General features: G+C 43.2%; 1 protein-coding gene across 6 annotated transcripts in view; it reads left to right on the top strand.

The window, feature by feature from the left end:
- Positions 1-14,678, top strand: part of ADGRF2 (adhesion G protein-coupled receptor F2) — a 38,272-nt gene that overhangs the window by 13,233 nt on the left and 10,361 nt on the right. For 5 of the 6 annotated variants that reach the window (XM_005696384.3, XM_005696385.3, XM_005696383.3 and 2 more), the window contains 5 exons: positions 180-222; positions 1,676-1,827; positions 3,571-3,801; positions 5,572-6,933; positions 13,775-13,816. In XM_005696384.3, the coding sequence (XP_005696441.2) occupies positions 180-222; positions 1,676-1,827; positions 3,571-3,801; positions 5,572-6,933; positions 13,775-13,816 (1,830 nt within the window). The remainder of the gene's footprint in view (positions 1-179; positions 223-1,675; positions 1,828-3,570; positions 3,802-5,571; positions 6,934-13,774; positions 13,817-14,678) is intronic. The other variant, XM_005696387.3, reaches the window with a different exon arrangement.

Raw genomic sequence — 14,678 nt, 5'->3', positions numbered from 1 at the left:
AGGAATTCTCCTGCTGAATAGCCATGGAAAGACATTTGTTCAGGCTGAGGGGAAATGGGACCACGGTGACAAATTCATGGTCTTAGATTTAGTGGCATGCTGGCGTCAGAGCTGATTCAGATGTGGTGAAAGTGAATCACTGGGTGCTTTTGACCTGAATTTTAATTTTCCCTTCCTAGGCTGCCAACAAGAGCAAGGAGCAGGTGTCTACCAGGCCACACGGTACGTTGGCTGCAGTTACTAACAGCTGGGTGTGTTCCTATTCATCTGTTGTAACCCAGAGCTCTTCTCAGCCCTCTGTCTCGTGGCATGGTAGATGGCACACCTCAATGGCGTGTATCTGGACTTTTTTTTTTTACTCTTCTCATCTTAAATTGTACCTTTGACCCCTGCTCCCTTCTTGCTCCATCCTGGTCTGAGAGTTCTTTGCCATAAATCCTTTGGATTGAACTAACTCAAAATAGAGCAGTGGCTATGGCGGGGGGGGTGTCTATGAGACCCCATTGATGATATAACTCCTTGTAAAGTTCTGGAGCTAAGAAATTTATTTTTTTGTATAATACTTTTTAAAAGTTATTATTCTTTTTAAATTGAAGGATAATTACTTTACAGAATTTTGTGGTTTTCTGTCATACATCAACACGAATCAGCCATAGGTACACACATGTCCCCTCCCTTCTGAACCTTCCTCCCATCTCCCTCCCCATCCTACCCTTTTAGATTGTCACAGAGCCCCGGTTTAAGTTCCCTGAGTCATACAGCAAATCCCCACTGGCTGTCTGTTTCACGTATGGTATTGCAAGTTTCCATGTTACCCTCTCCATGCATCTCATCCTCTCCCTCCTCCCCTCCCCCCATGTCCATAGGTTGGTTCTCTATCTCTGTTTCTCCATTGCTGCCCTGAAGATAAATTCATCAGTACCATCTTTTTAGAATCCATATATATGTGTCAGTATATGATATTTATATTTCTCTTTCTGACTTTGTATAATAGGCTCTAGGTTCTCCCACCTCATTAGCACTGACTCAAATGTGTTCCTTTTTATGGCTGTGTAATATTCCATTGTGTATATGTACCATAGCTTCTTTATCCACTCATCTGTTGAGGGATATCTAGGTTGCTTCCATGTTCTAGCTATTGTAAATAGCGCTGCAATGAACATTGGGGAACATGTGTCTTTTTCAGTTTTGGTTTCCTCAGGGTATATGTCTAGAAGTGGGATTGCTGGGTCATTTGTGGTTTTATTCCTAGCTTTTTAAAGGAATTGGAGCTGAGAAATTTCTTAGAGAATATCAGGCATGCTAGCTTCCAAACTGTGTTCTTGGGGAGCTGCAGGCATGAGGCCTGTTTAGGGGGTTCCTATGGGTAAGAGAGGGAGCTAGTGGACTGAACCATGGGCTCTTCTCTCTTACTCACTTCAGCTGGGATGGTATCATTTTTATCTATTTTAAGCCTTAGAGTTCAGGATACTAGTTTGTTGGAAATAATAGGAGGTTGTCACTGAAATAGATGATGACCTCTGATCTATTTCAATCGTCCTGCGCTTTACAAAGAAAAGACACCTGATGTCCATAGGGCTGATGCGCCTTCACTGTGTGGACACCGTGGTAACTGGCCCACGTGGTCCAGAGCCCAGACCTCTCCATGCAATGCTGACACCTTTTCTTTCCTCAGGTGAATGCCATGGCACTTGTGTGGACAATTCCTACTGCAGCCAACCTTGCCCTCCAGACACTCCCGGGGATATGGGGTTTTTATGCAGGCAAAAGAAATGGCGCAAAGTCACTGACACCTGCCGTACTCTCACTGCCTTCAACATCTTCGAGGTAACATCCTTTCTCCCACCTGCAAAGTGGGGCCCCACACTGGCAGCACAGCACAATTCATAATAGTCAGGGCATGGATGCAACCTAAACGACCATCAGCAGTGAGATGGATAAAGAAGTTGTGGTATACATATACAATGGGATATTGTGTGTGTATATATATATATATGTATATTCAGCCATAAAATATATATATATATATTCAGCCATAAAAATGAATGAAATTGGATCATTTGTAGTTATGTGGCTGGACCTAGAATCTGTCATACAGAGTGAAGTAAGCCCAAAAGAGAAAAGCAAATATTGTATATTAAGGTATATATATGGAATCTAAAAAAATGTTACAGATGAACCTATTAGTAGGGCAGGAATAAGAGACGCAGACATAGAGAATGGACTTGTGGCTGTGGCAGGGGAGGGGAGGGTGGAATGAACTGGGAGAGCAGCATTGACATATATGCACTGCATGTAGAAAACAGCCAGCCAGTGGGGAGCTGTTGCGGAGCGCAGGGAGCTCAGCACACTGCTCTGTGATACCTGGAGGGGTGGGATTGGGGTGGGAGGGAAGGAGACTCAAGAGGGTAGGGATATATGTATACATATAGCCGATTCATTTTGTTGTGCAGCAAAAACTAATACAACAATGTAAAGCAATTATACTTCAATTAAAAAAATAAGAAATCAGCAATGCATGTAGCACTCACTGAGGGGCAAGTGGATGTGACGCTGTGTGGTTGGTGTGTTTGTACCTGTCCAATAAATCTATCAGTTCCCATAAAACTATATTTACTAAAATACAGGCCATTTTTGGCAATAAGGAGAAGGTAATGGCACCCCACTCCAATACTCTTGCCTGGAAAATCCCATGGACGGAGGAGCCTGGTAGGCTGCAGTCCATGGGGTCGCTGAGGGTCGGACATGACTGAGTGACTTCACTTTCACTTTTTACTCTCATGTATTGGAGAAGGAAATGGCAACCCACTCCAGTATTCTTGCCTGGAGAATCCCAGGGACGGGAGAGCCTGGTGGGCTGCTGTCTATGCGGTCTCACAGAGTCGGACACGACTGAAGTGACTTAGCAGCAGCAGCAACCTGGTGACTGTCGCCATAACCTGGTGATCCAGTGGTTAAGACTCTGCATTCTTACTGCTGAGAGCCTGGGTTTGATTCCTTGTTATGTAACTAAGATCCCACAAGCCATGCAGCATGCCCTGCCCCCGCTCCCACCCCAAATCAGGTGATTATCCTGGGGCCATAGTTTGCCCTGCTTGCTCTCAAGGGTGAGACTCAAGCTGAATCCATGGGAGATCCTTCTCTATGGATGCTCCAATGGATTCATCCAAATTCAGCTCAGAATTTCTATTTTAAAAATATGCTCATATCTCAGGCTTTGCCCCTCAGGAATAGTAGAAATAAGCTTAGAGGGTACTAGAAATCTACCTACAGAATGAATGTGCAGCATACATACACAGAAGAAGTCAGAAGAGGTGTGCTAAAGACCGCAGCTGCTATTTTGGGCAGGAAGCAGGTGGCTGGCAAGGCAGGGCTTTCCTTTTCTGTTGAAACTCTCTGGTATTGGGCAGGTAATTCACAGCGAGTATGATCTTGAGAACGTAAAATACGAAAACATTATGCAGTATACCATCGTGTAATCAGACTGTCCTAAATTTTAGTAAAACTCTTTTTCTATTTAAAACAAAAGGAACATTAAGAAACTTTTTGTTGTTTTTTGCCGTTTCTTAGGCAGATTTAAATTCGGTTCAAACATTTGGAGGATCAAAAATAAGCGAATATACCAACAAGCCTGAGACTATTACAGATTTGTTAATGGAAAAGTGTCCGCAGGATCTGTCCTGCGTGATTAGGAACATTCAGAAGTCTCCCCGGATTCCGGGAAACATTGCTGTGATTGTGCAACTCTTACACAACATCTCCACTGTGCCAATGACGGATGTTGATGAGGCAAAGATGCAGGTGAGTGGCGGTGAGGAAGTGGTAGAGAATCATCTTGATGGAAAAGGAATGCAGGTGAGCTGGATACTCTGTGAGCTTTTGGGGGTCTGAGAACCGTGTTTTTCCTCTCAGTATCTCCAGTGCTTAGCACAGCAAGTGTTCAATAAATTGTCATTGAAAAGTGAGTGAAGAGCTAATGACTAGAAGAGTGAAAAAGTGAAAACATGCAATCAACAAACATTTAGAGAGACCACTTATGGGGTGTGGATCGAACCCCGGTGTCTATTTGGCTACTGGAAACTGAGAACCATGGTAGATCTGCAGAGAGAAAGACTTTTCTTACTTTCATTTGGAGTCAGAACAGGTTACAAAAAAGGAAAATAACTGAGTGCAAAGAAAACAATCATACATATCTGCCTCAGGAATATAAAATGGAACCGGATCCTTTTTTTTTTTTTTTTTGCTTTGATCTTCAAAGCAGAGGATATTAAAAAGTAAGTTTAGCCTCTAGGATTGATTCCCAGTTTGGTATGTTCCTATACGTGGGGTCCCCTGATGGCTCAGCGGTAAAGAATCCACCTGTCAATGCTGGAGCCACTGGTTCGATCTCTGGGTCAGGAAGATTCCCTGGAGAAGGAAATGGCAACCCACTCCAGCATTCTTGCCTGGGGAAAACCCATGGACAGAGGAGTCTGGCAGGCTACTGTCCATGGGGTCAAAAGAGAGTCGGACATGACTTAGCAACTAAGCAACAACAAATGTTGCTATACAGGGTGCTGCACACAAGTGGGATGCATTAGATGCTAATTATGTAATAGGTGCTCTGACCAGAGTAAACAAATGTTAGTGTCGCTAAGGTATGAAAAAGAATTGATGACCGCAATGGGCGTGGGGGAGGAAGGCATTGCACAAAATGGGAGGAAGGCAATTCCCTTGCAGCACTAACCTCCTCTGGGAGTCTCATTAAGATACTGGTTCTACATAGACATAGAAAATAGACTGGTGCCAAGGGGGAAGGTGGCGACGGAGGGATGGATTGGGAGGTTGGAATTAGCAGATGCAAACTAGTATATAGAGAATGGATAAACAACAAGGTCGTACTGTATAGCACAGGGAACTGTATTCAATATCCTGGGATAAACCATAATGGAAAAGAAATGCAAAAGAATGTGTATTTATATACGTGTGTGTAACTGAGTCTGTTGCTGGACAACAGTACTTAATACAACCCTGTAAATCAACAATACTTCAGTTTTAAAAAAGGATGCTGATTCTGATTGACTAGGTCTGGGGTGGGGCCTGAGATTCTGGATCTCCAGGCAGTTCCAGGGGATGCCTTTGCTGCCAGCTGGAGGATCACTTTTTTATGTATAATGTTAATTATTTATTCATCTATTTATGTATTCTTGGCTGTGCCGGGTCTTTGTTGCCGCTCAGGCTTTGCTCTCGTTGCGGCGAGCAGGGACTACTCTCTAGTTACAGGGCAAGGGCTTCTGACTGCGGTGACTTCTATTGCGGAGCCCGGGCTCTAGAGTGTGTGGGCTTCAGTAGTTGTGGCTCCCGGGCCCTACAGCACAGTCTCAACAGTTGCAGTGCACGGGCTTAATGCTCCATGACACGTGGGATCTTCTTGGTTCAGGGATCCAACCCGTGTCTCCTGCATTGGCAGGTGGATTCTTTACCACTGAGCCACCAGGAACGTCCCAGGACCACACATTTAAAAAGTAAATGTTGATTGTTCTGGCAGATTCAGAGAGTGGCTCAGTACTAATCCCGGTTCTTCATTGACAGAGTTACAGCATCATAGCCAACCACATTCTAAATAGCAAAAGCATCTCAAACTGGACCTTCATCCCCGAAAGAAACAGCAGCTGTGTCCTGCTACATTCAATCAATTCCTTCGCAAGAAAGCTATTTGTCAATAAGCATCCCATTGACATAGCAGATACTTTCATTCACACGGTGGGCACCATCCTCTCTAGAGACAATGCCGGAAAGAATTTCACCTTTTCAATGAGAGTTAACGACACCAGCGACATGGTCACGGGGAAGGTGTTGATCAGTAGAGAGGAACTTCAGGAGGTGCCTTCTCCTTCTCAGGCCGTCAGCATCGCATTTCCAACTCTGGGGGCCATCTTAGAAGCCAGTGTTTTGGAAAGCATCACCGTGAATGGGCTTGTCCTGTCTGTCATTCTGCCCAAGGAGCTTGAAAAAATCTCACTGATTTTTGAAAAGATCAGCAAGTCAGAGGACAGGACGGCACAGTGTGTAGGCTGGCACTCCTTAGAGGGCAGATGGGATCGCAAGGTCTGCCAGATGATTGAGGAGAACTCCCAGCAGGCGGTCTGCAATTGTAGCCCGAGCAAGGCGTTTACCTCTTTCTCGATTCTGATGGCACCCCACGTCTTGCAGAGCCCCATCCTGATTTACATCACGTACATAGGCCTGGGTGTTTCTATTTGCAGCTTGATCCTCTGCTTGTCCATCGAGGCCTTGGTCTGGGGCCAGGTGACGAAGACAGAGATCTCATACTTACGCCACGTGTGCATTGCTAACATTGCGACCACCTTACTGATGGCTGATGTGTGGTTCGTCGTGGCTTCCTTTCTCAGCGGTCCAACGAAGCACCACAGCGCATGCGTGGCAGCAACCTTTTTTGTTCACTTCTTTTACCTTTCTGTGTTTTTCTGGATGCTCGCCAAGGCACTCCTCATCCTCTACGGAATCCTGATAGTCTTCCATACATTGCCCAAGTCCGTCCTGGTGGCAGCTCTCTTTGCAGTGGGCTACGGGGGCCCTTTGCTCATCGCTGCTATCACGGTCGCTGCCACTGAGCCTGGCAACGGTTATCTCCGGCCTGAGGCCTGTTGGCTCAACTGGGACATGACCAAGGCCCTTCTGGCTTTTGTGGTTCCGGCTCTGGCCATAGTGGTTGTCAACCTGGTCACAGTCACACTGGTGATTGTCAAGACCCGGCGAGCGGCCATGGGCAGTTCCATGTTCCAGGAAGTGAGGGCCATCGTGAGGATCAGTAAAAACATTGCCATCCTCACGCCACTGCTGGGACTGACCTGGGGATTCGGCATAGCCACGGTCCTCAATGACGGCTCGCTGGCGTGCCACATCATCTTCTCCCTGCTCAACGCCTTCCAGGTAAGTCCGGGGCCTTCTGACTGAGTCCACAGTGAGAGAATTCAGGAGAAAGTTTTGTGATCAGGAGCTCGTAGCATCGTATTTCTTTATAAAAGACAAAGGATTTGAAATAGCATATTGAGTCAGGAGGGCTTCCCAGGTGGTGCTAGTGGTAAAGAATCTGCCTGCCAGCGCAGGAGCCGCAGGGGATTCAGGTTTGATCCTTGGGTAGGAAGATCCTCTAGAGGAGGAAATGGCAACCCACTCCAGTATGCTTGCCTGGAGAATCCCACGGACAAAAGAACCTGGCGGGTCACAATCCACGCGTGGCAAAGAGTAGGAAATGACTGATTTGACTGAGTGTGTTTGTGGAGGGGAAATTGAGGCAGGAAGTAAGCTTTTGTTCCAGAAAGGCCTGGATTAAAATCTAGACTCTCTGATTTATGAATGTGTAACACTCTCTTGGGATATTTGCTTAACTTTGCCAAGTCATGTTTTCCTCACTTACGAAATAGGTAGAAGAATTCCCGTTTTATAGGACTGTTTAAAAATGAAAGACAGCAGTAAATGGGGGACTCCCCTGGTGGTCCAGGGGCTAAGACTCTGCGCTCCCAGTGCTGAGGGCCAGGTTCGTTCTCTGATCAGGGAACTAGATCCCACTTGCTGTAACCAAAGATTCCTCAAGTCCCAACTGAAAGATCCTGCATACTGCAACTAAGACTTGTTGCAACCCAAATAAATAAATGAAATATTAAAAGCTGAGCTGTTGCTGTTTAGAAACTAAATAATACTACTTCCCCCAAAATCTGGGTATGTAAGTAGAGATATTAAAATGTGCCCACATATTATATTTCTTTCTATTTAAAATTTAAAAATTTTTAAATTTATTTTTACTTTTTTCATAAAATTGTTTTCTTGGAGAATAATTGCTTCACAATGTTGTGTTGGTTTCTGCTGTACAACAATGTGAATCAGCCATGAGTACATATATGTTCCCTCCCTCCTGGATCTCCCTCCCACCCTCCTCACCATTTTAGAATTTCTAGTGACCTTTGGAAACCATCTTATTTTAATGAGGCAAGCTATCCAGAGTGGTATTAAAGACAGTCTCTCTTCTTGTGGATTAAGTGATATTCCCAGTTTTATATATATCTTTACCAAGTTTTCTATGCTTATATACAAATATGTTTTTACATAGCATAGGGGTTAAAAAACAATGTATGTTTTCACTTAAAAATACATCCGAGCATTTTACCAGGTGACTCTGTATGTACCTTTAATGATTCCCTACTTGACTGAAAATGTTTTTTCATTTTTTCAGCTATGGTATATAAAAGAGCCAAAGTTTCTTATATTGAATGTTAAATGTAGGTAGTAACTAACTGAAAAGAGAGCTTTTAGTTTTCTAAAGCCCTCTGAAATATTGCTTTTGTTCCTAATTGTGTACTTATAAGAAAATAAGACTATTTCAAATAAATGTTTTATTTATAATAGAAATTTTAAGTCAAATGTTTTCTCGTTTTGCTCTTTTAGAATTTAAGTGTACATGATTTCATTCCACAGCAAGTGTTTTGATGTCTTGGGGACAACCTTGTGGGATGAGATGGGGAATGTGGGAGGGAGACTCAAGAAGGAGGGGATATACGTGTATTTATGGCTGATTTACCTTGTTGTACAGCAGAAACCAATATAACACTGTAAAGCAATATCCTCCAGTTTTAAAAAAACACAAAAATAGAGCTGTTTCACCTTTTGATTTTTTTTAAATTTGTATGAAAAATATTAATTGCACCATACATTTTTTTGTATCACTCTTCAGTTCAGTTCAGTTCAGTCGCTCAGTCATGTCCGACTCTTTGCGATCCCATGAATCGCAGCACGCCAGGCCTCCCTGTCCATCACCAACTCCCAGAGTTCACTCAGACTCACGTCCATCGAGCCAGTGATACCATCCAGCCATCTCATCCTCTGTCATCCCCTTCTCCTCCTGCCCCCAATCCCTCCCAGCATCAAAGTCTTTTCCAATGAGTCAACTCTTCGCATGAGGTGGCCAAAGTATTGGAGTTTCAGCTTTAGCATCATTCCTTCCAAGGAAATCCCAGGGCTGATCTTCTTCAGAATGGACTGGTTGGATCTCCTTGCAGTCCAAGGGACTCTCAAGAGTCTTCTCCAACACCACAGTTCAAAAGCATCAATTCTTCAGCGCTCAGCCTTCTTCACAGTCCAACTCTCACATCCATACATGACTACTGGAAAAACCATAGCCTTGACTAGACGGACCTTAGTCAGCAAAGTAATGTCTCTGCTTTTCAATATGCTGTCTAGGTTGCTCATCACTTTTCTTCCAAGGAGTAAGCGTCTGTTAATTTTGGTAATTATCAATTGCCTTACCCACATTTATGCAGCTAGTCACTGGTAGAACTGGGTTCAAAATGTAGTGTTCCTAGGGACTTTCCTGGAACTCCAGTGATTCAGACTCCATGCTTCTACTGCTAGGGGCATGGGTTGGGAAACTAAGATCCCATATGGTTTGCAGAAAGACCCTCAAAATAAAAAATATTTTAAAAAATGTAATGTTCCTAAAATTTCTCTTCTGGGTACCCCATGGCCATTCATCCTGAATGCTGAATGAATTCATATTTCACTTTTAAGCATATTTTTTTTTCCCCTTGTCTTCCTTGGGGCCACTTTCTTGTGACTTTTGTTTTAAACCAGGCTGTGAGCATTTATTTTGATACCATGAACTCCTTTACCTATTATTACAGGGTCAACCTGTAATTTCAGCTGTTTCTGCCTTGACTCCTGACAAGGAGGAGGGTGGGGCCATCCAGCTAAATGCCAGGACCCTTGGGACAGTGAGAAACTGAGCGCAGAGTCAGGGTGAAGGTTAGACACTGGGGCAGGCATGAGGCAGTGCTGGGCTGGAACTGGCTTGTACTGGCTCAAGAGTGCTGACTGTTACCTTTCAGGAATTTGGGGAGCTGATTGTAAACATAGACATCCTTACAAATTAAATAAGTTAGATTGAAAACAAAGGTCATACAGCCTCAAAATGCATCACTATACAAACTATACAAAATATAGTTGTATTTATATTTCACCGTACTTTTGAGGTTATTGGCAACTAGTATGTTTGGGTGGTGGGAACACTGTGTAATGATGTGCCCATCTCTTCCTGACTCCATGTTCAGTGATGCCAGCTTGCTGGATTGATTGATGGATTGATATTATTTTCATTTTTTATCTTTTTTTAATTGAAGTATAATTGCTTTACAATATTGTGTTAGTTTCTGCTGTACGAGGAAGTGAATCAGCTGTATGTATACATATATCCCCTCCCTCTTGGGCCTGCCTCCCACCTTCCCTCATCATCCCCCACCCATCGTTACATAGCACTGAGCTGAGCCCCTTGTGCTATACAGCAGCTGTCTATTCCACTAGCTATCTATTTTACACATGGTAGTGTTGCTAGATTTAAATCACCTGTGGTGGAAGTATTTAACCATGGAGAATGGCAAGTGCTACAAAGTAGGCGAGTTGGTTATTGCTGTTTACCAGCAAGTCTGTGGATCAGAGTATCCTGAGGATGCCTAGTGCCGGATGAGAGAAAGGACAGTCATCAGCCCTCACTGATGGAGGAGACAGAATCAACTAAGCAAGAAGAAGCAGGACACGCAGGGATTAAGGAGGAACCGAGATGTGAGGCAGCTGAGGCTGATGGGGCAGATGGAGAAAAGAGACTCCTACACATGCAGGAGGTCAACAGGATGTAGGAGAAAGACCTTCTTAAAGATTTCATGGTTCCTTCTCCACGGATTTTAAAGCTCAAGCTGTGTGTGTGCTAAGTCCAACTCTTTGTGACCCCACGGAAGCATCACCACGGATTTTAAAGCTCAAGCTGTGTGTGGGCTAAGTCCAACTATTTGCGACCCCACGCACTGTGGTCCACCAGGCTCCTCTGTCAGTGGGATTCTCAAGGCAAGAATACTGAGGTGGGTTGCCATTTCCTCCTCCAGGGGATCTTCTCAACCCAGGGATTGAACCTGCATCTCCTGTGGCTCCTGCATTGCAAGCGAATTCTTTACCTCTGAGCCACTGGGGAAGCCCCACCGTTTAGCTAGGGAAGTGTTATTATGTAGTCAAGAGCTACCTTGACTGTTCATTTGTCAATCCATAACTTCTGACCCTTGTCTTCCTTCGTATTTACTGAGAATAACTGGCTGGGTAGGAGGTTTGAGGACCCCCTCTAGCTGTTTTGGTGGGAGAAAAGTAAATGTTTCAGTCCATTTGGGCTGCTATGACAGAAAATACTATAGACTGGGTGGCTTATAAACAACAGGTATTTCTTTCTTATAGTTCTGGAGGCTGGGAAGTCCAAGATGGAGGCACACACAGATAGACTGAGTTATCTGGTGAGAGCCCACTTCCTGGTTTACAGATGGACAGTTTTATTCTCGCCATAACCCTGCCTGGTGAAAGGGGCCAAGAGCTCCCTGGGACCTCTTTTATTTGGACCCTAAATCCCTTTCATGAGATTCTGCCCTCATGACTAATCACCTCTCAAAGGCCCCACCTCCAAATATCTTCACATTCAGCACTAGGATTTGACGTATGAATTTTTGGAGGACACAAATATTCAGTCTACAGCAGTTAAAGCACGTACTTTAAAACCCTGGGAGAACATCTTGAGATTTACCTGCTCAAACCGTGCTTTTTCTAGTAAAGGAAATTCAAAGAAGCTGCTACCAGTGAATTCTTCTCACTCAGAGATAAAACTGTGACTAAAATCTTATCTGAATTTTTTGAAGGATATTTTTTCTAACTTTTCCCAAGGTGGCATGGACCAATGACAAGTGATCCTTGTGGAATGTTTTCCTGTTACATATTTATTGCTATACATGCAGGTTGTATAATAAAGCAATTAAATGCACACATGCACATACAGAAATACACAGAGACATAACTTTATTATTTCTTTTGTGCTGAGCATTATGGTAAATGTTCAGATACAAATATAATTCATCCAAATTCAAGAAATTAAAGATCTTTCAAAGAGAGAGCTTCGTCCTTTAGCCTTCAGGAAACAGGCTAGAACTGTGGTTCCCTGATCTTTTAAAATTTAATTCCTGGGTAAAACTCGTGAAGATTTTGGATTAAAATGTATTCCTAGTACCAAAACCCGACTGGGATGTATTTGGCCCAAGCATCTTTATACAAGTGATACTTTATAACTGAATGGTTCACAAAATCAGTGACATTTTCTTAATAGACACAATGACAGATTTCAGTGGTTGTCTTGTAGGTTAAGAGAAACAATAAAAAGAGTAATGTGATAGAGTCATTCCATGCTTTGGAGCGCTCGACGGACTGGGTGAACAGGGAGGTGTATTTTAGCGTGTCTGGGGGAATAGCTGAGCTGGGCGGCCATACACTGGTCCCTGTGAAGTCCTCTATCCTTCAGCCAGGTTTTTACAGATCATGATTGCAGGGGGTTTTATACTGTTTCTGCTGATGGTCACTTGGTTGTAACCAAGTGTAATGTTTATGGTGCCGTTTGTCTTAAATTATGTACATTAGCAGGCCTCAGCCTGGGTAAGGATCACATTTGATTATGAAATAGGAGCAGCTTAACAAGGATGCCTAAATCGAAGGTCATTATCTTACGTCTCTTGTCTGGTGAGTCAAAACCTGAGTAACCTCATCTCCAAGAGAGATTTTGTCTAATGTATTTTGTTGTTGCCTTTCACATTTTGAAAGTTGAATCTCTGAACTTCCTTAGGTGAAAAATGGGACAAACACATTTCCTTCCTTCTTCCAGAGTGGTTTTGTGCAAAAAAAAAAAAAAAAAAAGTGGAAAACTCAAATGAACTATAATGATAGAACAGCCACTGTGTGACTTTAATGGGATCTATCTTTGTATGAATCATAAGAGATCTTGTTGTTGTTCAATCTCTAAGTCATGTCCAACTCTTTGCAACCCCCTGGACTACAGCACTCCAGGCTCCCCTGTCCTCTTTTATCTCCCGGAGTTTTCTCAAACTCATATTCATTGAGTCGGTGATGCCATTCAACTGTCTTATCCTCTGTCACTCCCTTCTCCTCCTGCCCTCAATCTTTCCAAGCATCAGGGTCTTTTCCAATGAATTGGTTCTTTGCGTCAGATAGCCAAAGTATTGATAGGAGATAAGAGATATGAGAACTAATAAATTCTCTCTATAGTATAATATCTGGAGCACCCATTTCTGAACACCTATTAGTGAACTTAGAAACTCTAGAGTTTTTATGAGTATCCGTGGCCTTAATTTTTCTTCACAAGTTTTATAGCAGTTTTTAGTTGTGGATGGGGGAAGGAGGTTGGAGGTGTTCATAAAAGCTGAACACAGCTGCTTTTGTTATTGTCCGTGGAAGTTTCTTTCATTACTGATTGTTCAAGAACGGTGAGGTGGCCATGTATAGCCTGTCTCCTTGGACTTTCTTGGGCTATTATATTCTGATGAGATGCGCAACTCCTGATAAACATAAAACAGTTTATTTTGCCCAAATAAAAAATCCCTATAGTGTTCTTGCATGCCTCAGGGACCTCAGTCTGCTTAGTTTACTGAAGTATTCTAAGTGTCGAGAGCAGTGGCTGGTGCGTGAAAAATTCGATATCCATATTTGTTGAATGGATCAGTCTAGGTGTTGTGACTTTAAAATGAGTAAGTCGAAGATTTAATGAAATGGTTTTTATTTTTCTATTTAAGGATTTAAGAAAATTATTCTTATTTACCTTCTACCAGAATAAGAACTGATAAGTACTGGTATTTATTATTATCATTTTATTTTGTTTAATGGCTCTTCCTCCCTCTTCCATCTTTCTCAGGGCTTCTTCATCCTGGTGTTTGGAACAATCCTGGATCCGAAGGTACAATAAATTCTTCTAAAAAAAATAGATAAAAAATAAATTCTTCTGCTGTTTTCAGCATTATCAGTATTTGGCCCTGAAATGCTTACTTGTAAATTCCACTTATTGGGAGTCTTTCACCTCAATCATTTGTGCAGACACTTGAACAGGACATCGAGGTCTCAATGATGCAAGTAATACTACCAGCTTTCAAGCTTTTATGGGGCTAAGCTCTTATAGTCATTAGCTCTCACCCTGAAAGCAATCCTGGTTATTCCTATTTTTAGTTCTACAGATGAGGAAATTGAAACTCAGAGTGATGAAGTAGCTTGCTCGCAATTTCTCAGAAACCCACTCTAGCTAGCTAAAGCAGAAAAAGTTATTACATCTCACAATAACATCTTTGGGAAGGTCTCTCTGTGGCTGGGAGGCATGGAGGCTATGCATAAAGAATAGTTTCTGATTCACAGCACGGATGACTCCACATGAGGCTCCCCTGCCCCTTCCCACTTTGCTGGGCACAGAGAGCACAGCTCAGCAGGGCAACATCAGAGAGTGTGTGCTAAGCTAGAGTTCCTGCTACTGCAGCCCCTCCACGCTGCCTGGGGAGGATCACTGATACCTGCATCTTGCATTATCATGTCTGATTGGCTGAGCCCAGGTCACGCGGCTACATCTTAGCTGCAAGAGAGTCAAGTGAGGTCCTGGCTTCTACCTTAAAGAGCAGTGGCCTTAAGGAAATTCTCCAAATACAGATGAGTGTGTGCAGGTGGTATGATGAAAATAAGTGGAAAAAAGGAACAAAACATCATAGTTATTCAGGCTTTTAAGATCACCCTCTTTCTATTTTATTACATTGCCTCTTGGATTGAGAAAAGCAAAC

This window comes from Capra hircus, chromosome 23 (assembly GCF_001704415.2).
Source record: "Capra hircus breed San Clemente chromosome 23, ASM170441v1, whole genome shotgun sequence".
Lineage (NCBI taxonomy): Eukaryota > Metazoa > Chordata > Mammalia > Artiodactyla > Bovidae > Capra > Capra hircus.
Note: the sequence above shows the minus strand (reverse complement) of the source record. Positions and strands in the feature narration are given on the sequence as shown.